The 25897-nt window shown below is 40.8% G+C and overlaps 1 protein-coding gene across 1 annotated transcript in view; it reads right to left on the reverse strand.

Annotated features, from left to right (window-relative positions):
• The window catches only part of LOC128664348 (transcriptional regulator QRICH1), a 314109-nt gene that overhangs the window by 48516 nt on the left and 239696 nt on the right, over nt 1-25897 (reverse strand). The window contains exons 9-10 of the mRNA XM_053719186.1: nt 21639-21729; nt 10844-10971 (exon numbers count right to left, since the gene is read on the reverse strand). Of these exons, the coding sequence (XP_053575161.1) occupies nt 10844-10971; nt 21639-21729 (219 nt within the window). The remainder of the gene's footprint in view (nt 1-10843; nt 10972-21638; nt 21730-25897) is intronic.

A 25897-nucleotide genomic window follows, 5' to 3' on the forward strand; every position in this document is an offset into this window, starting at 1 on the left:
ACGAAGCACAGAAAATATTATAACAGATAAAATAATTAAGTTATAGCATCAATCTTTGTCAGAATATACAGTTTTAGCAAAGGATTGTTCCCCTCAGCAAATGATAACTAACCCAGGCAGCAGAAAAAAATACACAAATAAACGTTTTTTATATCACAGTCAATACAATCAGCACAGCTCTGCTGTGAATGATTACTTCCCTCAAAAAAGACTCTTGAGATCCCTGAACTCTGTAGAGATGAACCGGATCATGCAGGAAGAAAATGAACCTCTGACTGAGTTTTTCTGATGCATAGTGAAAGCACCAAAATGGCCCCTCCCCCACACACATAACAGTGAGAGGAATCAGTGAACTGCTCTAATTTAAATCAAAACTATTGCCAAGTGGAAAAAAAGTGCCCAAAACATTTTTTCACCCAGTACCTCAGAGAAAAAAACGTTTTTACATGCCAGCAAAAAAACGTTTTACCTCAATAATTAATTGTCATTTAAAACCTATTGCAAGTCCCTGCAAAATAGGTTAAGTCTATGTATACAGTTTAAAAGCCAGAGAAGTACCATTTCCCAGAAAACTGAAGTGTAAAAACATAATTTATGCTTACCTGATAAATTCCTTTCTTCTGTTGTGTGATCAGTCCACGGGTCATCATTACTTCTGGGATATTATCTGCTCCCCTACAGGAAGTGCAAGAGGATTCACCCAGCAGAGTTGCTATATAGCTCCTCCCCTCTACGTCACCTCCAGTCATTCGACCAAAGACCAACGAGAAAGGAGAAACCAAGGGTGTAGTGGTGACTGAATTATAATTTAAAAAATATGCACCTGCCTTAAAAACAGGGCGGGCCGTGGACTGATCACACAACAGAAGAAAGGAATTTATCAGGTAAGCATAAATTATGTTTTCTTCTGTTATGTGTGATCAGTCCACGGGTCATCATTACTTCTGGGATACCAATACCAAAGCAAAAGTACACGGATGACGGGAGGGATAGGCAGGCTCATTATACAGAAGGAACCACTGCCTGAAGAACCTTTCTCCCAAAAATAGCCTCCGAAGAAGCAAAAGTGTCAAATTTGTAAAATTTGGAAAAAGTATGAAGCGAAGACCAAGTTGCAGCCTTGCAAATCTGTTCAACAGAGGCCTCATTCTTAAAGGCCCAAGTGGAAGCCACAGCTCTAGTGGAATGAGCTGTAATTCTTTCAGGAGGCTGCTGTCCAGCAGTCTCATAGGCTAAACGTATTAAGCTACGAAGCCAAAAAGAGAGAGAGGTAGCAGAAGCTTTTTGACCTCTCCTCTGTCCAGAATAAACGACAAACAGGGAAGAAGTTTGGCGAAAATCTTTAGTTGCCTGCAAGTAGAACTTGAGGGCACGAACTACATCCAGATTGTGTAGAAGACGTTCCTTCTTTGAAGAAGGATTTGGACACAAGGATGGAACAACAATCTCTTGATTGATATTCCTGTTAGTGACTACCTTAGGTAAGAACCCAGGTTTAGTACGCAGAACTACCTTGTCTGAGTGAAAGATCAGATAAGGAGAATCACAATGTAGGGCTGATAACTCAGAGACTCTTCGAGCCGAGGAAATAGCCATTAAAAATAGAACTTTCCAAGATAACAATTTTATATCAATGGAATGAAGGGGTTCAAACGGAACACCCTGTAAAACGTTAAGAACTAAGTTTAAACTCCATGGCGGAGCAACAGTTTTAAACACAGGCTTGATCCTAGTTAAAGCCTGACAAAAGGCTTGGATGTCTGAATTTTCTGACAGACGCCTGTGAAACAAGATGGACAGAGCTGAAATCTGTCCCTTTAATGAGCTAGCCGATAAACCCTTTTCTAAACCTTCTTGTAGAAAAGACAATATCCTAGGAATCCTAACCTTACTCCAGGAGTAATCTTTGGATTCACACCAGTATAGGTATTTACGCCATATTTTATGGTAAATCTTTCTGGTAACAGGCTTCCTAGCCTGTATCAGGGTATCAATAACCGACTCAGAAAAACCACGTTTTGATAAAATCAAGCGTTCAATTTCCAAGCAGTCAGCTTCAGAGAAGTTAGACTTTGATGTTTGAATGGACCCTGAATCAGAAGGTCCTGTCTTAGAGGTAGAGACCAAGGCGGACAGGATGACATGTCCACTAGATCTGCATACCAAGTCCTGCGCGGCCATGCAGGCGCTATTAGAATCACTGATGCTTTCTCCTGTTTGATTTTGGCAATCAATCGAGGAAGCAGCGGGAAGGGTGGAAACACATAAGCCATCCTGAAGTTCCAAGGTGCTGTCAAAGCATCTATCAGAACCGCTCCCGGATCCCTGGATCTGGATCCGTAGCGAGGAAGTTTGGCGTTCTGGCGAGACGCCATGAGATCTATCTCTGGTTTGCCCCAACGTTGAAGTATTTGGGCAAAGACCTCCGGATGAAGTTCCCACTCCCCCGGATGAAGAGTCTGGCGACTCAAGAAATCCGCCTCCCAGTTCTCCACTCCCGGGATGTGGATTGCTGACAGATGGCAAGAGTGAGACTCTGCCCAGCGAATTATCTTTGATACTTCTATCATTGCTAGGGAGCTTCTTGTCCCTCCTTGATGGTTGATGTAAGCTACAGTCGTGATGTTGTCCGACTGAAACCTGATGAACCCCCGAGTCTTTAACTGGGGCCAAGCTAGAAGGGCATTGAGAACTGCTCTCAATTCCAGAATGTTTATTGGCAGGAGACTTTCCTCCTGACTCCATTGTCCCTGAGCCTTCAGAGAATTCCAGACAGCGCCCCAACCTAGAAGGCTGGCGTCTGTTGTTACAATTGTCCAGTCCGGCCTGCTGAACGGAATCCCCCTGGACAGATGTGGCCGAGAAAGCCACCATAGAAGAGAGTTTCTGGTCTCTTGATCCAGATTCAGAGTGGGGGACAAATCTGAGTAATCCCCATTCCACTGACTCAGCATGCACAATTGCAGCGGTCTGAGATGTAGGCGTGCAAAGGGAACTATGTCCATTGCTGCTACCATTAAGCCGATCACCTCCATGCATTGAGCTACTGACGGGAGTTGAATGGAATGAAGGACACGGCATGCATTTAGAAGCTTTGTTAATCTGTCTTCTGTCAGATAAATCTTCATTTCTACAGAATCTATAAGAGTCCCCAAGAATGGAACTCTTGTGAGAGGCAAGAGAGAACTCTTCTTTTCGTTCACTTTCCATCCGTGCGACCTTAGAAATGCCAGAACTAACTCTGTATGAGACTTGGCAGTTTGAAAGCTTGAAGCTTGTATCAGAATGTCGTCTAGGTACGGAGCTACCGAAATTCCTCGCGGTCTTAGTACCGCCAGAAGGGCACCCAGAACCTTTGTAAAGATTCTTGGAGCCGTAGCCAATCCGAATGGAAGGGCTACAAACTGGTAATGCCTGTTTAAGAAGGCAAACCTTAGATACCGGTAATGATCTTTGTGAATCGGTATGTGAAGGTAAGCATCCTTTAAATCCACTGTGGTCATGTACTGACCCTCTTGGATCATGGGTAAGATTGTCCGAATAGTTTCCATTTTGAACGATGGAACTCTTAGGAATTTGTTTAGGATCTTTAAATCCAAGATTGGCCTGAAAGTTCCCTCTTTTTTGGGAACCACAAACAGGTTTGAGTAAAACCCTTGTCCTTGTTCCGACCGCGGAACCGGATGGATCACTCCCATTAATAATAGATCTTGTACACAGCGTAGAAACGCGTCTTTCTTTAATTGGTTTGTTGACAACCTTGACAGATGAAATCTCCCTCTTGGGGGAGAGGATTTGAAGTCTAGAAGGTATCCCTGAGATATGATCTCTAGCGCCCAGTGATCCTGGACATCTCTTGCCCAAGCCTGGGCGAAGAGAGAGAGTCTGCCCCCCACTAGATCCGGTCCCGGATCGGGGGCCCTCGGTTCATGCTGTCTTTGGGACAGCAGCAGGTTTACTGGCCTGCTTGCCCTTGTTCCAGGACTGATTAGGCTTCCAGCCTTGTCTGTAACGAGCAACAGCTCCTCCCTGTTTTGGTGCAGTGGAAGTTGGCGCTGCTCCTGCTTTGAAATTCCGAAAGGGACGAAAATTAGACTGTCTAGCCTTAGCTTTGGCTTTGTCTTGAGGTAGAGCGTGGCCCTTACCTCCTGTAATGTCAGCAATAATTTCTTTCAAACCGGGCCCAAATAAAGTTTGCCCCTTGAAAGGTATACTAAGTAATTTGGACTTAGAAGTTACATCAGCCGACCAGGATTTTAGCCACAGCGCTCTGCGTGCCTGAATGGCGAATCCTGAATTCTTAGCCGTAAGTTTGGTTAAATGTACTACGGCCTCCGAAATGAATGAATTAGCTAGTTTAAGGACTCTAAGCCTGTCCGTAATGTCGTCCAGCGTAGCTGAACTAAGGTTCTCTTCCAGAGACTCAATCCAAAATGCTGCCGCAGCCGTGATCGGCGCGATGCATGCAAGGGGTTGTAATATAAAACCTTGTTGAATAAACATTTTCTTAAGGTAACCCTCTAATTTTTTATCCATAGGATCTGAAAAAGCACAGCTATCCTCCACCGGGATAGTGGTACGCTTGGCTAAAGTAGAAACTGCTCCCTCCACCTTAGGGACCGTTTGCCATAAGTCCCGTGTGGTGGCGTCTATTGGAAACATCTTTCTAAATATTGGAGGGGGTGAGAACGGCACACCGGGTCTATCCCACTCCTTAGTAACAATTTCAGTTAATCTCTTAGGTATAGGAAAAACGTCAGTACTCGCCGGTACCGCAAAGTATTTATCCAACCTACACATTTTCTCTGGTATTGCAACAGCGTTACAATCGTTGAGAGCTGCTAAGACCTCCCCTAGTAATACACGGAGGTTTTCCAATTTAAATTTAAAATTTGAAATATCTGAATCCAATCTGTTTGGATCAGAACCGTCACCTACAGAATGAAGCTCTCCGTCCTCATGCTCTGCAAGCTGTGACGCAGTATCAGACATGGCCCTAGAATTATCAGCGCACTCTGTTCTCACCCCAGAGTGATCACGCTTGCCTCTTAGTTCTGGTAATTTAGCCAAAACTTCAGTCATAACAGTAGCCATATCTTGTAATGTTATCTGTAATGGCTGCCCAGATGTACTAGGCGCCATAATATCACGCACCTCCCGGGCGGGAGATGCAGGTACTGACACGTGAGGCGAGTTAGTCGGCATAACTCTCCCCTCGCTGTTTGGTGAAATTTGTTCAATTTGTACAGATTGGCTTTTATTTAAGGTAGCATCAATACAGTTAGTACATAAATTTCTATTGGGCTCCACCTTGGCATTGGAACAAATGACACAGGTATCTTCCTCTGAATCAGACATGTTTAACACACTAGCAATAAACATGCAACTCGGTTACAATTTTATTTAATAAAAACGTACTGTGCCTCAAGAAGCACTAAACGATTAAATGACAGTTGAAATAATGAACTGAAAAACAGTTATAGCATCACTCTTAACAAACAACACAACTTTTTAGCAAAGGTTTGTTCCCATTAGTAAAATAACACTAATTAAATTTTAAACAACGTTTTAAATCACAGTCACTATATAAGTCTCACAGCTCTGCTGAGAGAATCTACCTCCCTTCAAAGAAGTTTGAAGACCCCTGAGTTCTGTTAGAGATGAACCGGATCATGCAGAAAAACTGACTGGAAATTTTTGATGCGTAGCAAAGAGCGCCAAAAACGGCCCCTCCCTCTCACACACAGCAGTGAGAGAGAAAACGAAACTGTCATAATTAACACAAGCAAACTGCCAAGTGGAAAATAATGCCCAAATACTTATTCACTCAGTACCTCATTAATGCAAACGATTCTACATTCCAGCAAAAACGTTTAACATGAAAAATACCTAATAAAAGGTTTAATGTACTTTTACAGAGTAATTCCGGTGAAATACCATCCCCAGAATACTAAAGTGTAGAGTATACATACATGTTCATTATAACGGTATGGCAGGATTTTTTCATCAATTCCATTCAGAAAATAACAACTGCGACATACCTCAATGCAGATTCAACTGCCCGCTGTCCCCTGATCTGAAGCTTTTACCTCCCTCAGATGGCCGAGAAACAGCAATATGATCTTAACTACTCCGGTTAAAATCATAAGAAAAACTCTGGTAGATTCTTCTTCAAACTCTGCCAGAGAGGTAATAACACGCTCCGGTGCTATTGTAAAATAACAAACTTTTGATTGAAGTTCTAAAAACTAAGTATAATCACCATAGTCCTCTCACACCTCCTATCTAGTCTTTGGGTGCAAGAGAATGACTGGAGGTGACGTAGAGGGGAGGAGCTATATAGCAACTCTGCTGGGTGAATCCTCTTGCACTTCCTGTAGGGGAGCAGATAATATCCCAGAAGTAATGATGACCCGTGGACTGATCACACATAACAGAAGAAATATACATACATGACAGCCTGATATCAGCTACATCTACTGCATTCAAGGCTGAGTTTACATTATAACGGTATGGCAGGATTTTCTCATCAATTCCATGTCAGAAAATAATAAACTGCTACATACCTCTTTGCAGATTAATCTGCCTGCTGTCCCCTGATCTGAAGTTTACCTCTCCTCAGATGGCCGAGAAACAGCAATATGATCTTAACTACTCCGGCTAAAATCATAGAAAAACTCAGGTAGATTCTTCTTCAAATTCTACCAGAGAAGGAATAACACACTCCGGTGCTATTATAAAATAACAAACTTTTGATTGAAGATATAAAAACTAAATATATCACCATAGTCCTCTCACACATCCTATCTAGTCGTTGGGTGCAAGAGAATGACTGGAGGTGACGTAGAGGGGAGGAGCTATATAGCAACTCTGCTGGGTGAATCCTCTTGCACTTCCTGTAGGGGAGCAGTTAATATCCCACAAGTAATGATGACCCGTGGACTGATCACACTACAGAAGAAAGGAATTTATCAGGTAAGCATAAATTATGTTTTCTAGACAAGCATTACCAGTTTGTTGCTCTTCCTTTTGGCCTAGCAACAGGTCCAAGGATCTTTTCGAAGGTTCTCGGTGCCCTTCTTTCTCTAATCAGGGAGCAGGGTATTGCGGTATTTCCTTATTTGGACGATATCTTGGTACTTGCTCAGTCTTTACATTCTGCAGAATCTCATACAAATCAACTTGTGTTGTTTCTTCAAAGACATGGTTGGAGGATCAATTTACCAAAGAGTTCCTTGATTCCTCAGACAAGGGTAACCTTTTTGGGTTTCCAAATAGATTCAGTGTCCATGAATTTGTCTCTAACAGAAAAGAGACGTCTGAAATTGGTTTCAGCTTGTCGAAACCTTCAGTCTCAATCTTTCCCGTCGGTAGCTTTGTGCATGGAAATATTAGGTCTTATGACTGCTGCATCGGACGCAATCCCTTTTGCTCGTTTTCACATGAGATCTCTCCAGCTTTGTATGCTGAACCAATGGTGCAGGGATTATACAAAGATATCACAATTAATATCCTTAAATCCCAATGTTCGATCTTCTCTGACTTGGTGGTTAGATCACCATCGTTTAGTTCAAGGGGCCTCTTTTGTTCGTCCAACCTGGACTGTGATCTCAACAGATGCGAGTCTTTCAGGTTGGGGAAAGAGTATCTCAGGAACTGATAATGGTCCGGATGAATTGGAATATGAAGATATGCATCCTGTAAGTCTATTGTGGACATATAATGCCCTTGCTGAACAAAAGGCAGAATAGTCCTTATAGTCACCATCTTGAATGTTGGTATCCTTACATAATGATTCAATATTTTTAGATCCAGAACTGGTCTGAAAGAATTCTCTTTCTTTGGAACAATGAACAGATTTGAATAAAACCCCAGGCCCTGTTCCAGAACTGGAACTGGCACAATTACCCCAGCTGACTCCAGATCTGAAACACATTTCAGAAACACTTGAGCCTTTACTGGGTTTACTGGAACGCGTGAGAGAAAGAATCTTCTCACAGGCAGTCTTACCTTGAAACCTATTCTGTACCCTTGTGAAACAATGTTCTGAATCCAAAGACTTTGAATCGAATTGATCCAAACATCTTTGAAAAATCCTAACCTGCCCCCTACCAGCTGTGCTGGAATGAGGGCCGCACCTTCATGCGGATTTGGGAGCTGGTTTTAATTTTCTAAAAGGCTTGGATTTATTCCAGACTGGAGAAGGTTTCCAAACTGAAACTGTTCCTTTAGAGGAAGGGTCAGGCTTTTGTTCCTTATTCTGACGAAAGGAACGAAAACGATTAGCAGCCCTATATTTACCTTTAGATTTTTTTATCCTGAGGTAAAAAGGCTCCCTTCCCCCCAGTAACAGTTGAAATTATTGAGTCTAACTGAGAACCAAATAATGTATTACCTTGGAAAGAAAGAGAAAGCAAAGTTGACTTAGAAGTCATATCTGCATTCCAAGACTTAAGCCATAAAGCTCTTCTGGCTAAAATAGCTAAAGACATATACCTTACATCAATTCTAATGATATCGAAAATGGCATCACAAATAAAGTTATTAGCATGTTGAAGGAGTTTAACAATGCTATAAGCATTATGGTCTGACACTTGTTGCGCTAAAGCCTCCAACCAAAAAGTTGAAGCTGTAGCAACATCAGCCAAAGAAATAGCAGGTCTAAGAAGATTACCTGAACATAAATAAGCCTTCCTTAGAAAGGATTCAAGCTTCCTATCTAAAGGATCCTTAAACGAAGTACTATCTGCCGTAGGAATAGTAGTACGTTTAGCAAGAGTAGAGATAGCCCCATCAACTTTGGGGATTTTCTCCCAAAACTCTAATCTATCATATGGCAAAGGGTACAATTTCTTAAACCTTGGAGAAGGAGTAAATGAAGTACCCAGACTATTCCATTCCCTAGAAATTACTTCTGAAATAGCATCAGGAACTGGAAAAACTTCTGGAATAACTACATGCGGTTTAAAAACTGAATTTTAACGCTTAGTAGTTTTAATATCAAGAGGACTAGACTCCTCCATATCTAATGCAATCAACACTTCTTTAAGTAAAGAACGAATAAACTCCATCTTAAACCAATATGAAGATTTATCAGTGTCAATATTTGAGGTAGAATCTTCTGAACCAGATAGATCCTCATCAGAAATAGATAAGTCAGAAGGATGGCGGTCATTTAAAAATTCATCTGAAATATGTGAAGTTTTAAAAGACCTCTTACGTTTACTAGAAGGAGGAATAACAGACAGAGCCTTCCGAATAGAATTAGAAACAAATTCTTTAACATTAACATCCTGAACATTAGATGTTGAAGGAACAACAACAGGTAATGGATTATTACTAATGGAAATGCTATCTGCGTTTGATAGCTTATCATGACAACTAACACCAACTACAGCCGGAGGAACAGTTACCAAAAGTTTACAACAAATGCACTTAGCTTTGGTAGAACTGACATCAGGCAGCGCTTTTCCAGAAGTAGATTCTGATCCAGGGTCAGGTAGTGACATCTTGCAATATGTAAAAGAAAAAACAACATATAAAGCAAAATTATCAAATTCCTTAAATGGCAGTTTCAGGAATGGGAAAAAATGCAAAATGAAACAAGCCTCTAGATAACCAGAAGCAACTAAAAAGTGAGACTGAAATAATGTGAAAAAATCTGGCGCCAAGTATAACGCCCACCTATTTTGGCGCCAAGAATGACGCCCATATTTTTGGCGCCCAAAAAACGTCCGCAATACACATACGTCAAAAATGACGCAATTACGTGAAAACTTCCGGCGCCAACTATGACGCCGGAAATGACGAAATTTTTGCGCCAAAAAAGTTGCGCCAAGAATGACGCAATAAATAGAAGCATTTTCTGCACCCGCGAGCCCGCAATTTTTGAAAAAAAGTCAATTGAAAATTTTAAGGTAAGAAAAATAAAATTTATATGCATTTTGCCAAAAAAATGAAACTGACAGTCTGAATGAAGGAATACTGATTATCCTGAATCATGGCAAATATAAGTTTAAACACATATATTTAGAACTTTACATATAAAGTGCCCAACTATAGCTTTGAATGTCATAAATAGAAATAAGACATACTTACCCTAAGACACTCATCTACATATAGTAGATAGCCAAACCAGTACTGAAACGAGAATCAGTAGAGGTAATGGTATATAAGAGTATATCGTCGATCTGAAAAGGGAGGTAGGAGAAGAAATCTCTACGACCGATAACAGAGAACCTATGAAATAGATCCCCTAGAGGAAGACCATGGTATTCAAATAGGCAATACTCTCTTCACATCCCTCTGACATTCACTGCACTCAGAGGAAAACCGGGCTTCAGCCTGCTGCGAAGCGCATATCAATGTAGAATCTAGCACAAACTTACTTCACCACCTCCATGGGAGGCAAAGTTTGTAAAACTGAATTGTGGGTGTGGTGAGGGGTGTATTTATAGGCATTTTGAGGTTTGGGAAACTTTGCCCCTCCTGGTAGGAATGCATATCCCATACGTCACTAGCTCATGGACTCTTGCTAATTACATGAAAGAAAATTTCTTTCCTTGGAAAGAGATAATAATCTAGTTTTAGACACCATGTCAGCATTCCAAGATTTAAGCCACAGGGCTCTTCTGGTAAGTATAACTAGAGACATGCTTTTGATGTTAATTTTCATAATATCAAATACTGATTCTTGGGATCTTTGCCTCCTAGTGGCCAGGAGTATAATTCCCAGGATTAATGGATTGTGGACTCTTATAACCTTTATGAAAGAAAAGCGGTTTGGTGAATGTGCCTATATCCCCAGGCTTTGTGAAGCACGTGAACATGTTCATACTAATACCTGGTGGGCTATGAAGGTGCAAAGTCCTGTCAGCACCTTTGTCTACTGTGCTTATCACAGAGGCAGACAATTGCTTCAATGGCAGTGCAAGCATTTCACAAAGAACAGCATATGAATCCTCATTTTCCCTGGGGAGGGTTGTATATCACACAAGGAGCTGCACACTGTAGACCTGGGGGCTGCAAGATAAATCTGCATTTTACTTGGGAATCCTGTCACATTTCCACACTGGCAAAGAGATTTTTCACTGCCTGGCTGAAAACTCATTGTCTACTTATCTGTCCTTCATATGCATTCTGAAGAGAAAGTGGGTCTTACATTTGTTAGAGAACAAAGTGGAAGGAATTTAACACTCTAATATGTTGGGTGTTTTTACTCCTCCTAGCGGACTGGAGGGGTTTATCTCCCATATAGTGTTTAATGGGCTCTCACAGCTGATGAAATCAATATGTGCATTTTTTCTGATTTTATTACTCATTTGCAAAACAAATAAAATATCTTGTATTTTAACTCTCTGGAGGTTGTAAACATCAGCTATATTCATTAAGTTGTATTATATTATTTATTTGATTTAATATTCCAGGTGTTGAATGCTGAAAGCAATTGCTAACTTCATTACTTGTTATGCAAATGAATAAAGAAATCTAAAAAAAATGCACACCTAGTTAAAAACATGGTCTAATTTCAGTGCAATATAAACTACCTCACATTGTTTTTCACCTTTCCTCCACAGTTGACACACTCACCCCCAACTTTCCAATCACATTCACTCCTTCCCCAGTCCCATCTTTCACCCGATCCCCCCTTATTCTTTACCCACTTTTTTATATCCACAACTACCCCTTCATCCCCTACAACACCATCACCACCATCCAAGAGCACACCACACCCCTACTCACAGAATCTAACCTCACCGATTACTTACCTTTTAAGTATGACACTTGTCCCAAGTATCAAACACATTTAAACATACAGTGTGAAAAAGTATCGCACCCCACTAAGCCCATCAAATTCCCCTAATATAAAGGTTTCACTTAGCAACACCAAAAGCGTATATTAACGTTGTCACAAGAAATTGAAATCGCTAAATCCATTGTATAAAAAGAAAATAAATCTCCCAAAATTATCCTAGTCAACTAAAGTATATCTGAATGAATATATCATTTCTTACAGCACCCACTCTTTTTCTTCATATCTCTACAGAAAGTTTACCCAAAGTAATTTTCACATTGTTAGCACATCAGCTCACTGTCACGCTTGTCACCCCATAATGACCAATTCACACCCTCATAAGTTAATATAACATTTATTCTAGAAGTATCCTCTTAACATAAATTGAATAAAAATCTATGAGCAGTATGTGCATCTGTCAGAGGACGATATAATGTGAAACAACTTAGGTTTAATCTACATAAGTCTGATCGATCTGTTCAACCTAAGTACATGCCATATACAGATGATATCTTCTAAAAATTCTTCTTATCCTTCCTTGTATTGGTATAATTACATTAATTAAAACATAAATAATATGAGAGATATTAATGAAGAATCAATATTAACTTAAAAGTTACATGCGAGTTATCAACTTAAAGTACATGGCTGTATTGAGTCCATCTAAACACATTATCCATACTATTCATAGTCTAAACCTATATCTTGAGTCAGTGTAATATAGCGGACACTTATAAAAACAGATAAATGTGTTACGAACGATATCGATCAAACATAAATATGCATAAAGTATTTCATTATCTCAGAAATATATGTCAATAATTCTATAGAACATATTATTAGTATTATATCAAAGTTTAAGAAATAATTGAAATACATTCCAAGAATAAGATATCCAAAAAGACAGTGTCGTAATTCAAACACCCATCAATCAAACACAGATGAATTCTGATTGGCGACCAACCGACAATAGGGTGGAGCAAAGCCAATAAATTACCGAAAAATGTTGCGCGCGTCACCCTTTGAAAAAGCCGGAATTACAAACGGCGAAACATGTTAGGGAGAGGTTGACATCTCGATTTCAACCGATTTAGTTTTTAATCAGCAAAAGAACGTAGAACTTAGATAACAAAATGAATGCATGAATGAGTATTGGGGATTAATTTAAAAATAAGTTGGGGAAAGCTGAAGTGGATGTTTCTATATTCAGTAATACCTAAATACGATGTGAATGCAAGGATAACAAAACCATTAATATAGTGTGAATGCGAAAAGAAAAAAAGTGTGACTCCTAACTTTATCAAGTAACTGCCGTTATAGAAGTTTCAGTATTACTTGACCTGAATACACTACAATTTATCTGACGCTAGTCAATATTCTAAAAGACCACACGACTGTTATACCTAAAAATATACCGGCTCCCAAACAATACTGCTGGAAACCGAGGGACTATCGCAAACTCAGCTCAGTTGTTATTGTTAACAAACTAAGACCCACATTTGTTTAGTCCACCTAATAGCATAATTATAAAGAGCTCTATAAATATAAGAAATCTATCTATGAAATCTATCAGGGTCTAGATATACAAAACCATTATGGTATTACACAGTCGACCGTATTAATTAATAATACAAGTGAACCGCAAGAATATATAAACAATACTGTGAACAAATACTGTACTAGCAAGCAGGACTTAATACTGAATAGACCAAACATATACAACAGTGTCAGCAAATAAAGAAATAACACATCAGGTCAAGTGTAGTGACTTCTAAGAAAATTCAAGAAAAATATACAAAGTTATGTAACATACTGAATCACACAAAACAGCAATTAACTCAAAGCCAATATATATACATAGATACTAAGGGGAAATAGCAATCAGCTCGATACTGACTTGATTCTATATATACAAAATAGAACCAATAACTATCTCATTTGAAGCTTGTGACTTCAATACTCCACAAGTATCCTTGTTTACTAGAACAAATAGGCTGAACAAGAAGCACAATAACAACTAAGCCACAATATCACACTAAGATATCGATCACAAGTATTAACCCATATCATCCCCAACTATAGATACAAAGTATCGGCATCAACGAGTTAAACAACAAAATACATATGTATAGAAGTGTCTACATGCATGATTTAATTCTGCAGATATATTCACTTAAACAAAATTAAGAGAAAAGATACAACAACTTCTGTATAAAGCACAGTACCCCAGAAATAAGGGGAATGCTCTTATTACGTGTGTAAGGACTAATATAAAAATTGCTATTTAAGCATTAGCTAAAGGCACTTATCTTCACAACGTACTGCAACTCGATTTATACATTTTTTCTCAATATTTGAACTTTAATAAATATAGCAGAATCATTTCTGCATATATACACAATACTAAAATCTTAAATCATATAAGTTCAATACATATAGCAGAATCACCTCTATATATATAGACAATACCAAAACCCTAAATCATAAAAGTTTATTCTCTCATCAATTTAATTGAGCACGATACTTCATCACCTCAGTTTGATACACAAGCTCAATAGAGGAGGTGTATATTATTCAGTCAGATCAGAGAGATAAAACATTTGTAGTAACACTATATGTATGCACAACAATAATTTGACACAGTAACATAGGTGTCAGAGATACAAGAGAATCCACACTTATATCAGCTCTTCAGATAACCTTATTTGAGTACTATAATATCTGAATATTGATACCCCTCTCTCATATCGTTACCCCATCCAAATACTAAATAAAGGGTATAATTTAACCCTAATTTCTAAGTTCTACGCAAATTTGTGTTTTTAATTGTATGTCATTATTTTTTCTTCTTTTTTTAAGTGTTGAAATAAAAGTTAGGTTTTAAATTTTAGACACACGCTGCTCCACCCACATTTCCTTCCTATTCAAGGTTTTGATACCTATAGTAGTAATAGGGGACAGTAAGTGCTAAAAAATGCAATCTGCCCTTGGAGCCAGAAATTCACATTTCTGACTCTACTCTTTTCTGGAACTAGTTAAAAACATAGCTTAAAGGGACACTTAACCCAAATTTTATCTTTCATGATTCAGATAGAGCATGCAATTTTAAGCAACTTTCTAATTTACTCCTATTATCCTATATTATTTTTCTTCATTCTCTTGCAATCTTTATTTGAAAAGCAAGAATGTAAGTTTAGAAGCCAGCCTATTTTTGGTTCACAACCTGGGTTGTTCTTGCTGATTGGTGGCTAAATGCTGTCCAGAGTTCTGAACCAAAAATTGTCTGGCTCATTAGCTTAGTTGCCTTCTTTTTCAAATAAAGATAGCAAGAGAACAAAGAAAACATAATTTATGCTTACCTGATAAATTTATTTCTCTTGTGGTGTATCCAGTCCACGGATCATCCATTACTTGTGGGATATTCTCCTTCCCAACAGGAAGATGCAAGAGGATCACCCACAGCAGAGCTGCTATCTAACTGCCATATCCAGTCATTCGACCGAAACTAGCCGAGAAAGGAGACACCATAGGGTGCAGTGGTGACTGTAGTTTAAAATTTAGACCTGCCTTAAAAGGACAGGGCGGGCCGTGGACTGGATACACCACAAGAAAGAGGTTGCCGAAGCCTTTTGACCTCTCCTCTGTCCAGAGTAAACAACAAACAGGGAAGATGTTTGACGAAAATCTTTAGTCGCTTGTAAGTAAAACTTTAAAGCACGGACTACGTCCAAATTATGTAAAAGACGTTCCTTCTTTGAAGAAGGATTAGGACACAATGATGGAACAACAATCTCTTGATTGATATTCTTGTTGGAAAATACCTTAGGTAAAAACCCAGGTTTTGTACGCAGAACTACTTTATCTGTATGGAAAATCAGATAAGGAGAATCACATTGTAAAGCTGATAACTCAGAGACTCTACGAGCCGAGGAAATAGCCATCAAAAACAGAACTTTCCAAGATAAAAGTTTGATATCAATGGAATGAAGGGGTTCAAACGGAACTCCTTGAAGAACCTTAAGAACCAAGTTTAAGCTCCATGGAGGAGCAACAGGTTTAAACACAGGATTAATTCTAACCAAAGCCTGACAAAATGCCTGGACGTCTGGAACCTCTGCCAGACGCTTGCGCAAAAGGATAGACTGAGCAGAAATCTGTCCCTTTAAAGAACTAGCTGATAATCCTTTATCCAAACCCTCTTGGAGAAAGGACAATATCCTAGGAATCCTAACCTTACTCCATGAGTAATTCTTGGATTCACACCAATTTAGATATTTGCGCCATATCTTATGGTAGATTTTCCTGGTTACAGGCTTTCGTGCCTGTATTAAGGTATCAATGACTGACTCGGAGAAGCCACGCCTTGATAAAATCAAGCGTTCAATCTCCAGGCAGTCAGTCTCAGAGAAATTAGATTTGGATGATTGAAAGGAACTTGTAGTAGAAGGTCTTGTCTCAGAGGCAGAGGCCAAGGTGGAAAGGATGACATGTCCACCAGGTCTGCATACCAGGTCCTGCGTGGCCACGCAGGCGCGATCAAGATCACCAATGCTCTCTCCTGTTTGATTTTGGCAATCAGTCGAGGGAGCAGAGGAAACGGTGGAAACACATAAGCCAGGTTGAAGAACCACGGTGCTGCTAGAGCATCTATCAGCGTCGCTTCTGGGTCCCTGGACCTGGATCCGTAACAAGGAAGCTTGGCGTTCTGGCGAGACGCCATGAGATCCAATTCTGGTGTGCCCCAACGATGAACCAATTGAGCAAACACCTCCGGATGGAGTTCCCACTCCCCCAGATGAAAAGTCTGACGACTTAGAAAATCCGCCTCCCAGTTCTCTACACCTGGGATATGGATCGCTGATAGATGGCAAGAGTGAGTCTCTGCCCAGCGAATTATCTTGGAGACTTCTAACATCGCTAGGGAGCTCCTGGTCCCCCCTTGATGGTTGATGTAAGCCACAGTCGTGATGTTGTCCGACTGAAATCTGATGAACCTCAGGGTTGCTAACTGAGGCCAAGCATTGAATATTGCTCTTAACTCCAGAATATTTATTGGGAGGAGTTTCTCCTCCTGAGTCCACGATCCCTGAGCTTTCAGGGAATTCCAGACTGCACCCCAACCTAGAAGGCTGGCATTTGTTGTCACAATTGTCCAATCTGGCCTGCGAAAGGTCATACCTTTGGACAGATGGACCCGAGATAGCCACCAGAGAAGAGAATCTCTGGTCTCTTGATCCAGATTTAGCAGAGGGGACAAATCTGTGTAATCCCCATTCCACTGAGTGAGCATGCATAATTGCAGCGGTCTGAGATGTAGGCGCGCAAATGACACTATGTCCATCGCCGCTACCATTAAGCCGATCACTTCCATGCACTGAGCCACCAAAGGGCGCGGAATGTAGTGAAGAACACGGCAGGAATTTAGAAGCTTTGATAACCTGGACTCCGTCAGGTAAATTTTCATTTCTACAGAATCTATAAGAGTACCTAGGAAGGAAACCCTTGTGAGGGGTGATAGAGAACTCTTTCCCTCGTTCACTTTCCACCCATGCAACCTCAGAAATGCCAACACTATGTCCGTATGAGATTTGGCAATTTGGAAGTTTGACGCCTGTATCAGGATGTCGTCTAGATAAGGGGCCACTGCAATGCCCCGTGGTCTTAGGACCGCCAGAAGAGACCCCAGAACCTTTGTAAAAATTCTTGGGGATGTAGCTAACCCGAAGGGAAGAGCCACAAACTGGTAATGCCTGTCTAGAAAGGCAAACCTTAGGAACTGATGATGATGATCTTTGTGAATCAGTATGTGAAGGTAAGCATCCTTCAAATCCACTGTGGTCATGTACTGACCCTCCTGGATCATAGGTAGGATTGTCCGAATAGTTTCCATTTTGAACGATGGAACTCTGAGGAATTTGTTTAAGATCTTTAGATCCAAAATTGGTCTGAAGGTTCCCTCTTTTTTGGGAACCACAAACAGATTTGAATAAAATCCCTGTCCTTGTTCCATCTGTGGAACTGGATGGATCACTCCCATTATTAGGAGGTCTTGCACACAGCATAAGAATGCCTCTTTCTTTATCTGGTTTACAGATAATCTCCAACGCCCAGGGTTCCTGAACATCTCTTGCCCACGCTTGGGCGAAGAGAGAAAGTCTGCCCCCTACTAGATCCGTTGCCGGATAGGGGGCCGTTCCTTCATGCTGTCTTAGAGGCAGCAGCAGGCTTTCTGGCCTGCTTGCCTTTGCTCCAGGCCTGGTTAGATTTCCAGGCCGGCTTGGATTGCGCAAAAGTTCCCTCTTGTTTTGTAGCAGAGGAAGTTGATGCTGCACCTGCCTTGAAGTTTCGAAAGGCACGAAAATTAGATTGTTTGGCCCTTGATTTGGCCCTGTCCTGAGGAAGGGTATGACCCTTACCTCCAGTAATGTCAGCAATAATTTCCCTCAAACCAGGCCCGAATAGGGTCTGCCCCTTGAAGGGAATGTTAAGTAATTTAGACTTTGAAGTCACGTCAGCTGACCAAGATTTAAGCCATAGCGCCCTACGCGCCTGGATGGCGAATCCAGAATTCTTAGTCGTTAGTTTAGTCAAATGAACAATGGCATCAGAAACAAAAGAATTAGCTAGCTTAAGTGTTCTAAGCTTGTCAAGTATTTCAGTCAATGGAGTAGCTGTCTGAAAGGCCTCTTCCAGAGACTCAAACCAGAACGCCGCAGCAGCAGTGACAGGAGCAATGCATGCAAGGGGCTGCAGGATAAAACCTTATTGAATAAACATTTTCTTAAGGTAACCTTCTAATTTTTTATCCATTGGATCTGAAAAAGCACAACTGTCCTCGACAGGGATAGTGGTACGCTTTGCTAAAGTAGAAACTGCTCCCTCCACCTTAGGGACCGTCTGCCATAAGTCCCGTGTGGTGGCGTCTATTGGAAACATTTTTCTAAAAATAGGAGGGGGGGGGGGGGGGGGAAACGGCACACCGGGTCTGTCCCACTCCTTAGTAATAATTTCTGTAAACCTTTTAGGTATTGGAAAAAACGTCAGTACACACCGGCACCGAGTAGTATTTATCCAGTCTACACAATTTCTCTGGCACTGCAATTGTGTCACAGTCATTCAGAGCAGCTAAAATCTCTCCAAGCAACACCCGGAGGTTCTCAAGCTTAAATTTAAAAGTAGACATATCTGAATCAGGTTTCCCCGAGTCAGAGACGTCACCCACAGACTGAAGCTCTTCCTCAACTTTTGCATATTGTGACGCAGTATCAGACATGGGCCTTAAAACATCTGCGCGCTCTGTATTACGTCTAACCCCAGAGCTATCGCGCTTTCCTCTGAATTCAGGCAGTCTGGCTAATACCGCTGACAGGGTATTATCCATGATTGCCGCCATGTCCTGCAAAGTAATCGCTATGGGCGTCTTTGATGTACTTGGCGCCATTTTAGCGTGAGTCCCTTGAGCGGGAGTCAAAGGGTCCGACACGTGGGGAGAGTTAGTCGGCATAACTTCCCCCTCGTCAGAATCCTCTGGTGATAATTCTTTTAAAAGATAACAGCTGATCTTTATTGTTTAAAGTGAAATCAATACATTTAGTACACATTCTCCTATGGGGTTCCACCATGGCTTCTAAACATAATGAACAAGGAGTTTCCTCTATGTCAGACATGTTTATACAGACTAGCAATGAGACTAGCAAGCTTGGAAAACACTTTAAATCAAGTTAACAAGCAATATAAAAAAACGTTACTGTGCCTTTAAGAGAAACAAATTTTGCCAAAATTTGAAATAACAGTGAAAAAAGGCAGTTAAACTAACGAAATTTTTACAGTGTATGTAACAAGTTAGCAGAGCATTGCACCCACTTGCAAATGGATGATTAACCCGTTAATACAAAAAACAGATTAACAAAACGAAAAATATGTTTTTTAAACAGTCATAACAACTGCCACAGCTCCTACTTTTGAAGCCTTTTGAGCCCTTCAGAGATGTCCTATAGCATGCAGGGGACTGCTGAGGGAAGCTGAATGTCACAGTTTGTAATTTTAACTGCACCAACTGTAACTTTTATACTATAACAGTGGAAAGCCTCAGGAAACTGTTTCTAGGCAAAAATAAAGCCAGCCATGTGGAAAAAACTAGGCCTCAATAAGTTTATCACCAAAGCATATATAAAAACGATTAAACATGCCAGCAAACGTTTTATATTGCACATTAATCAGAGTATATACCTCTGATAGCAAGCCTGATACTAGTCGCTATTAAATCACTGTATTTAGGCTTTAACTTACATTAATCCGGTATCAGCAGCATTTTCTAGCAAATTCCATCCCTAGAAAAACTTAACTGCACATACCTTATTGCAGGATACCCTGCACGCCATTCTCCCTCTGAAGTTACCTCATTTCTCAGACATATGTGAGAATAGCAGTGGATCTTAGTTACTTCTGCTAAGTTCATAGAAAAACACAGGCAGATTCTTCTTCTAAATGCTGCCTGAGATAAAATAGCACAACTCCAGTACCATTTAAAAACAATAAACTTTTGATTGAAGAAAAAACTAACTATATTTTACCACTTTCCTCTTACTACCTCCAGCTATGTTGAGAGCTTGCAAGAGAATGACTGGGTATGGCAGTTAGGGGAGGAGCTATATAGCAGCTCTGCTGTGGGTGATCCTCTTGCAACTTCCTGTTGGGAAGGAGAATATCCCACAAGTAATGGATGATCCGTGGACTGGATACACCTAACAAGAGAAAAATTAATAGGAGTATATTAGAAAGTTGCTTAAAATTGCATGCTCTATCTGAATCATAAAAGAAAAAAATTGGGTTTAGTATCCCTTTAAGTCCCACTATAAAACTGAAACACACTGCAGCTCCTGTGCAGTATATAGACACAATTGCTGGCTACATGCATATGCCCCTCATTATTAGTTCACCAAGTGGGACTTTAGCTATGTCCCTTTATGCTTGGGTACAGCATTTGGCAAAGAACAATGGCACTGTAATAAAAATTCTCTAATAAACTACTGTATTAGGATACATTTAAAGGGACAGTAAATAATAATAATAATAAAAAAACTTTCCAACATACTTTTTTGATTAAATATGCTTCATGTTCTTAGTATCCTTTATTAAAAAAGTCAATCTTTCTAGGCTCATAAGGGTTCAGAAGTGTGCACATGTCTAGCACCCTATGGCAGCAACGTTTGCAACAAAATTTATAGCAATGTTATACAATGCTGCCATAGAATGCTAAAGACATGTGCACACTTCTGAGCTCTTATAAGACTGCCTTGGTTTATTCTTCAACAAAAGATACCAAGAGAACATCATATGTAAATAAATTGATAAAATAAGAAAAAAATGGTTTGTTTAGTTTTTTTAATCCACACATTCACAATATGAAAAATAGTTTTTTTTATCCACACACTCACAATATGAAAAATAATTATGACCTTACTGTCCCTTTGAGTCCCCAATGTTGAGTGCACTGGAACAACAAATTCTTTGTTTTTAGCACTGCATGGCCTAACTATATTTTTTATTAACTGTGTATAAAAGTTTGGTCAGCTTATTAGTTAAGTTCTATACTAACAATTGGGCTTAGAAATGATGAACCATAAACGTTGCTTTTTAAAAAAAAAAATAAAAAAAATAATTGTAAATAAAAAGGTATTTGGAAAAAAAATACTAGATATTCTAGATTACTCTTTTTTAGGTGCAGCCAAAAGCAATACTGCTGTCCTGAATAAGACCATTGCTGATCTAATGCTGATTACATTAATTTAGTCAAACAACTTCCACAAGAAAGACAAACATCTCTAAACAGACACAGTCTTACCATTTAAAGCGATAAAAATCATACAGCTTGATAGGACACTGCAATGGATTATCAGGGTTTTCAAGTTGTTCCACGTAGGTTTCTTCTGTGACTATAAAACAAATGACATTATTATTTAGTTTTCATATATGTGTAGAGGCACTTTCCTCTCTCAAGTGGAAGCATCAAAGCCTATACCATTTATACTGGCCTGAACAACTAGAAGTAAAAAAATAAACTAATTGAAAGTGAAATTTAAACTTTCATTGTTAGCTACAAAATGCAAAAACACTTTCCAATTTACTTATCAAATTTGCTTTGTTCTTTGGCAGCAGTGTTTGCAAACACGGATGCCATTAAATACTAAATAGACATACACAGAGCTCTTATGAGCCTACCTAAGTTTACACACTTGAAAAAAGGATATCAAGAGAAAATGTAAGACTAGAAATAAACTGGCTTTTTTTTTTTAAATAGCATGTTCTATCTAAACCATGAAAATGTAATTTAGTGTCCCTTTAATAATTCAAATTAAATCTGATCTAAGTCTTGGTATGTTGGAATTTTGCAAATATTCTTTTGACTTTCAACAGGAATTGTATTGAAGAAGCACAAACATACAGATTGTTCCAACAAGTAATAGCAAGTTCTATCATTAGTCTGTTACAACACATAACCCAGTGTATTTAAAATAAATAAATACCAACAGGAGCAAAACCACAAATCTACTGGGTCCTAAGGAAACAGTCTTAAAATCATTCACACCATCAACATGCACTTGGGGTGTAAAATGGCTTAGCAGTAAATGGACAAGAGAATTAAGAAGACAGCCATCAAGGATTTCTCAAAAGTAAAAAACACCAAGAAATAAAAACTATACAGAACTTGTGATAAAAGCCGACTAGTCACACGATTCCTAGATCGAATAAGTGAGTAAAAGAAACCTCTTTTTACAGAGCTTTTAAAGAAGATCAACTCTGGGAGGATGAAACCAAGGGGGAAAACTACACATCTGAACCAAATCTACATACAAAGTCCTTCAAGGTCAAGCAGAAGGAAACAGAATCACTGATGCCTGATCCAAACCATCACCCTGCACAGAAGGACAAAAACATAAATTACGCTTACCTGATCATTTCATTTCCATTGAGGGGAGGAGAGTCCACGTCTTCATTCATTACTGTTGGGAATTATGAACCTGGCCACCAGGGGGAGGCAAAGACACCCCAGCCAAAAGCTTAAATACCTCCCCCACTTCCCTCATCCCCCAGTCATTCTGCTGAGGGAACAAGGAACAGTAGGATAAATATCAGGGTATAAATGGTGCCAGAAGATGATGAAATTTAGATACGGGCGGAAGCCGCGGACTCTCCTCTCCTCGATGGAAATTAAATGATCAGGTAAGCATAATTTATGTTTTCCATCTAAAGGAAAGGAGAGTCCACGGCTTCATTCATTACTGTTGGGAACATATACCCAAGCTCTAGAGGACACGGAATGAAACCGGGAGGGAAAGGGCGGACCCTAATCTGAGGGCACCACAGCCTGCAAAACCTCTCTCCCAAAAACAGCTTCCGCAGAAGCAAAAACGTCAAATTTGTAAAACTTTGTAAAAGTGTGTAAGGAGGACCAGGTAGCCGCCTTACAAATTTGCTCCATAGAGGCCTCATTCTTGAAGGCCCAAGATAAAGCCACAGCTCTAGTTGAATGAGTTGTGATCCTCTGAGGAGGCTTATGTCTCACTGATTCATAGGCCAAGAGAATCAAGCTCCTTAACCAAAAGGACAAAAAAGTGGAAGAGGCTTTCTGCCCCTTGCGCTTCCCTGAATACACCACAAAAAGAGATGTAGACTGTCTGAAATCCTTCGTAGCCTGAAGATAAAACTTCAGGGCACGAACCACATCCAGATTATGAAGCAACCCCTCCTTAGAAGAAGGGTTAGAACACAAAGAAGGAACCACTATTTCCTGATTGATGTTACGGTTAGATACCACCTTGGGAAGAAACCCCAAACCAGTGCAAAGCACAGCCTTATTCGCATGAAAAACCAGATAAGGAGGCATAAATTGCAAGGCAGCCAGTTCAGATACTCTGCGTGCCGATGCAATGGCCAACAAGAAGAGAACCTTCCAGGACAGAATCTTAATGTCAATGGAATGCATAGGCTCAAACGGAATGTTCTGCAATACCTTAAGGACTAAGTTTAAGCTCCATGGGGGAGCAGACTGTCTAAAGACAGGCCTGATTCTAGACAGAGCCTGAACAAAAGATTGGATGTCAGTGAGCTCAGCGAGCCTCCTATGCAACAAGACTGATAATGATGAAATCTGTCCCTTTAAGGAACTGGCAGCAAGACCCTTCTCCAAACTGTCTTGGAGAAAGGACAGAATCCTGGATACCTTCACCTTATGCCAAGGATACCCATGCTTCTCATACCAGGACAAGTAAGTCCTCCACACCTTATGGTAGATGCGACAAGTGACTGGCTTCCTTGCCTGAATTAGAGTATCAATCACGCTTTCAGAAAAGCCTCTCTTGGCCAAGACTAGGTGTTCAAGCTCCACGCAGTCAGTCACAGAGAATCGAGATTTTGATGTTGAAAAGAGCCCTGTTCCAGCAGATCCCTGTGACAGGGTAACCTCCACGGCGGAGAGGATGACATCCCCACTAAATCCGCAAACCACGTCCGCTCCTGTTTTATGCGTGCAACTACACGAGGTAGAAGTGGTAATGGCGGAAAAATGTTAGCTAGGCTGAATCCCCAAGGCACCGCTAAGGCATCTATCAGCTGTGCCTGGGGATCCCTGGACCTCGACCCATAACGGGGTAGCTTGCAATTGAGTCTGGACGCCATGAGATCTATCTCCGTCGTTCCCCACCTGAGACAAATGTCCACAAACAAGAGACCATTCCCCCGGATGGAAGGATTGCCTGCTGAGAAAGTCTGTTTCCCAGTTGTCCACACCTAGAATGCAAATCGCTGAGAGCGAGCAGCTGTGGGACTCTGCCCACTCCAATATCCGAGACACCTCCCCCGTGGCTAGGGAGCTCCTCGTACCCCCCTGATGGTTGATGAATGACGTCTATGCTGGAGACCATGAGTCCGATCACCTCCATACACTGAGCCACAGAGGGGCTTGAGGAGGACTGAAGGGCAAGACAAGAGGACGCAATCTTCTGGCCTCAATGGTCTGTGAGAAATATCTTCATGGACAGAGTCTATTATCATGCCCAGGAACTCCACCCTGTTGCTGGGAACCAGGGAACTCTTTCCTGAGTTGGATCTTCCAACCGTGAGATTGGAGCAAGAAGAAGAAGAAGCGCCCTCGAATGATCCTCTGCGATACTGAGTGATGGCACCTGGACTAGTATGTCGTCCAGATAGGGCCACACAGCAATGCCTCTGGATCTGGCCACTGCAAGTAGCGCCCACAGAACCTTTGTGAAGACTCTCGGGGCCGTTGCCAGACCAAAAGGTAAGAGCCACAAACTGGAAGTGTTGGTCCAAAAACGCAAATCTTAGGAATTGGAAGTGTACCCTGTGAATTGGCACATGAAGGTAAGCGTCCTTCAAGTCTATAGTTGTCAAACTCATAAACTGTCCCTCTTGAACTAGGGGCAGGATAGATCTGATTGTTTCCATTTTGAATGATGGAACACTCAGAAACTTGTTTAAACACTTTAGGTCCAGAATTGGGTGGAACGTGCCCTCCTTCTCTGGAACCACAAAAAGATTTGAATAGTACCCTAGACCCCTTTCTGCTTGGGGTACTGGTACGATAACACCTAGAGAGAAGAGATCCCTCACACATTCTAGAAAGGCTTCTCTCTTTTCCGGTCTTGAAGACAGGAGGAATCTGCACCTGGGCGGATGGGATCTGAACCCTATCCTGTAACCCTGGGCGACAACGTCCAGAACCCAAGGATCCTGAACGTCCTGCAACCAGGCTTCTGAGAAGAGAGATAATCTGCCCCATCGGCGGGCTTCTTGCTCTGCTTTGACTTGTTCCAAGAAAGAGCCGGTTTCCAAGTTCCCTTGGACTGGTCCGCTTTCGCAGCGGGCAGCTGGCGCTGGGCCTTGTCCACACGAAAGGGACGAAAAGTAGATCCTTTAGGCTTAGCCTTCTTATCCTGCGGTAGGAAAGCTCCCTTGCCTCCTGTAACCGTGAATATGTTCAAATCCAATCCTGGACCGAACAGAGTCTTTCCTTGAAAAGGTGGGACAACAGCCTCGACTTAGAGGTCATGTCCGCAGACCAAGATTTTAGCCACAGAGCCC

Source organism: Bombina bombina, chromosome 6, assembly GCF_027579735.1.
Source record: "Bombina bombina isolate aBomBom1 chromosome 6, aBomBom1.pri, whole genome shotgun sequence".
Taxonomy (NCBI): Eukaryota; Metazoa; Chordata; class Amphibia; order Anura; family Bombinatoridae; genus Bombina; species Bombina bombina.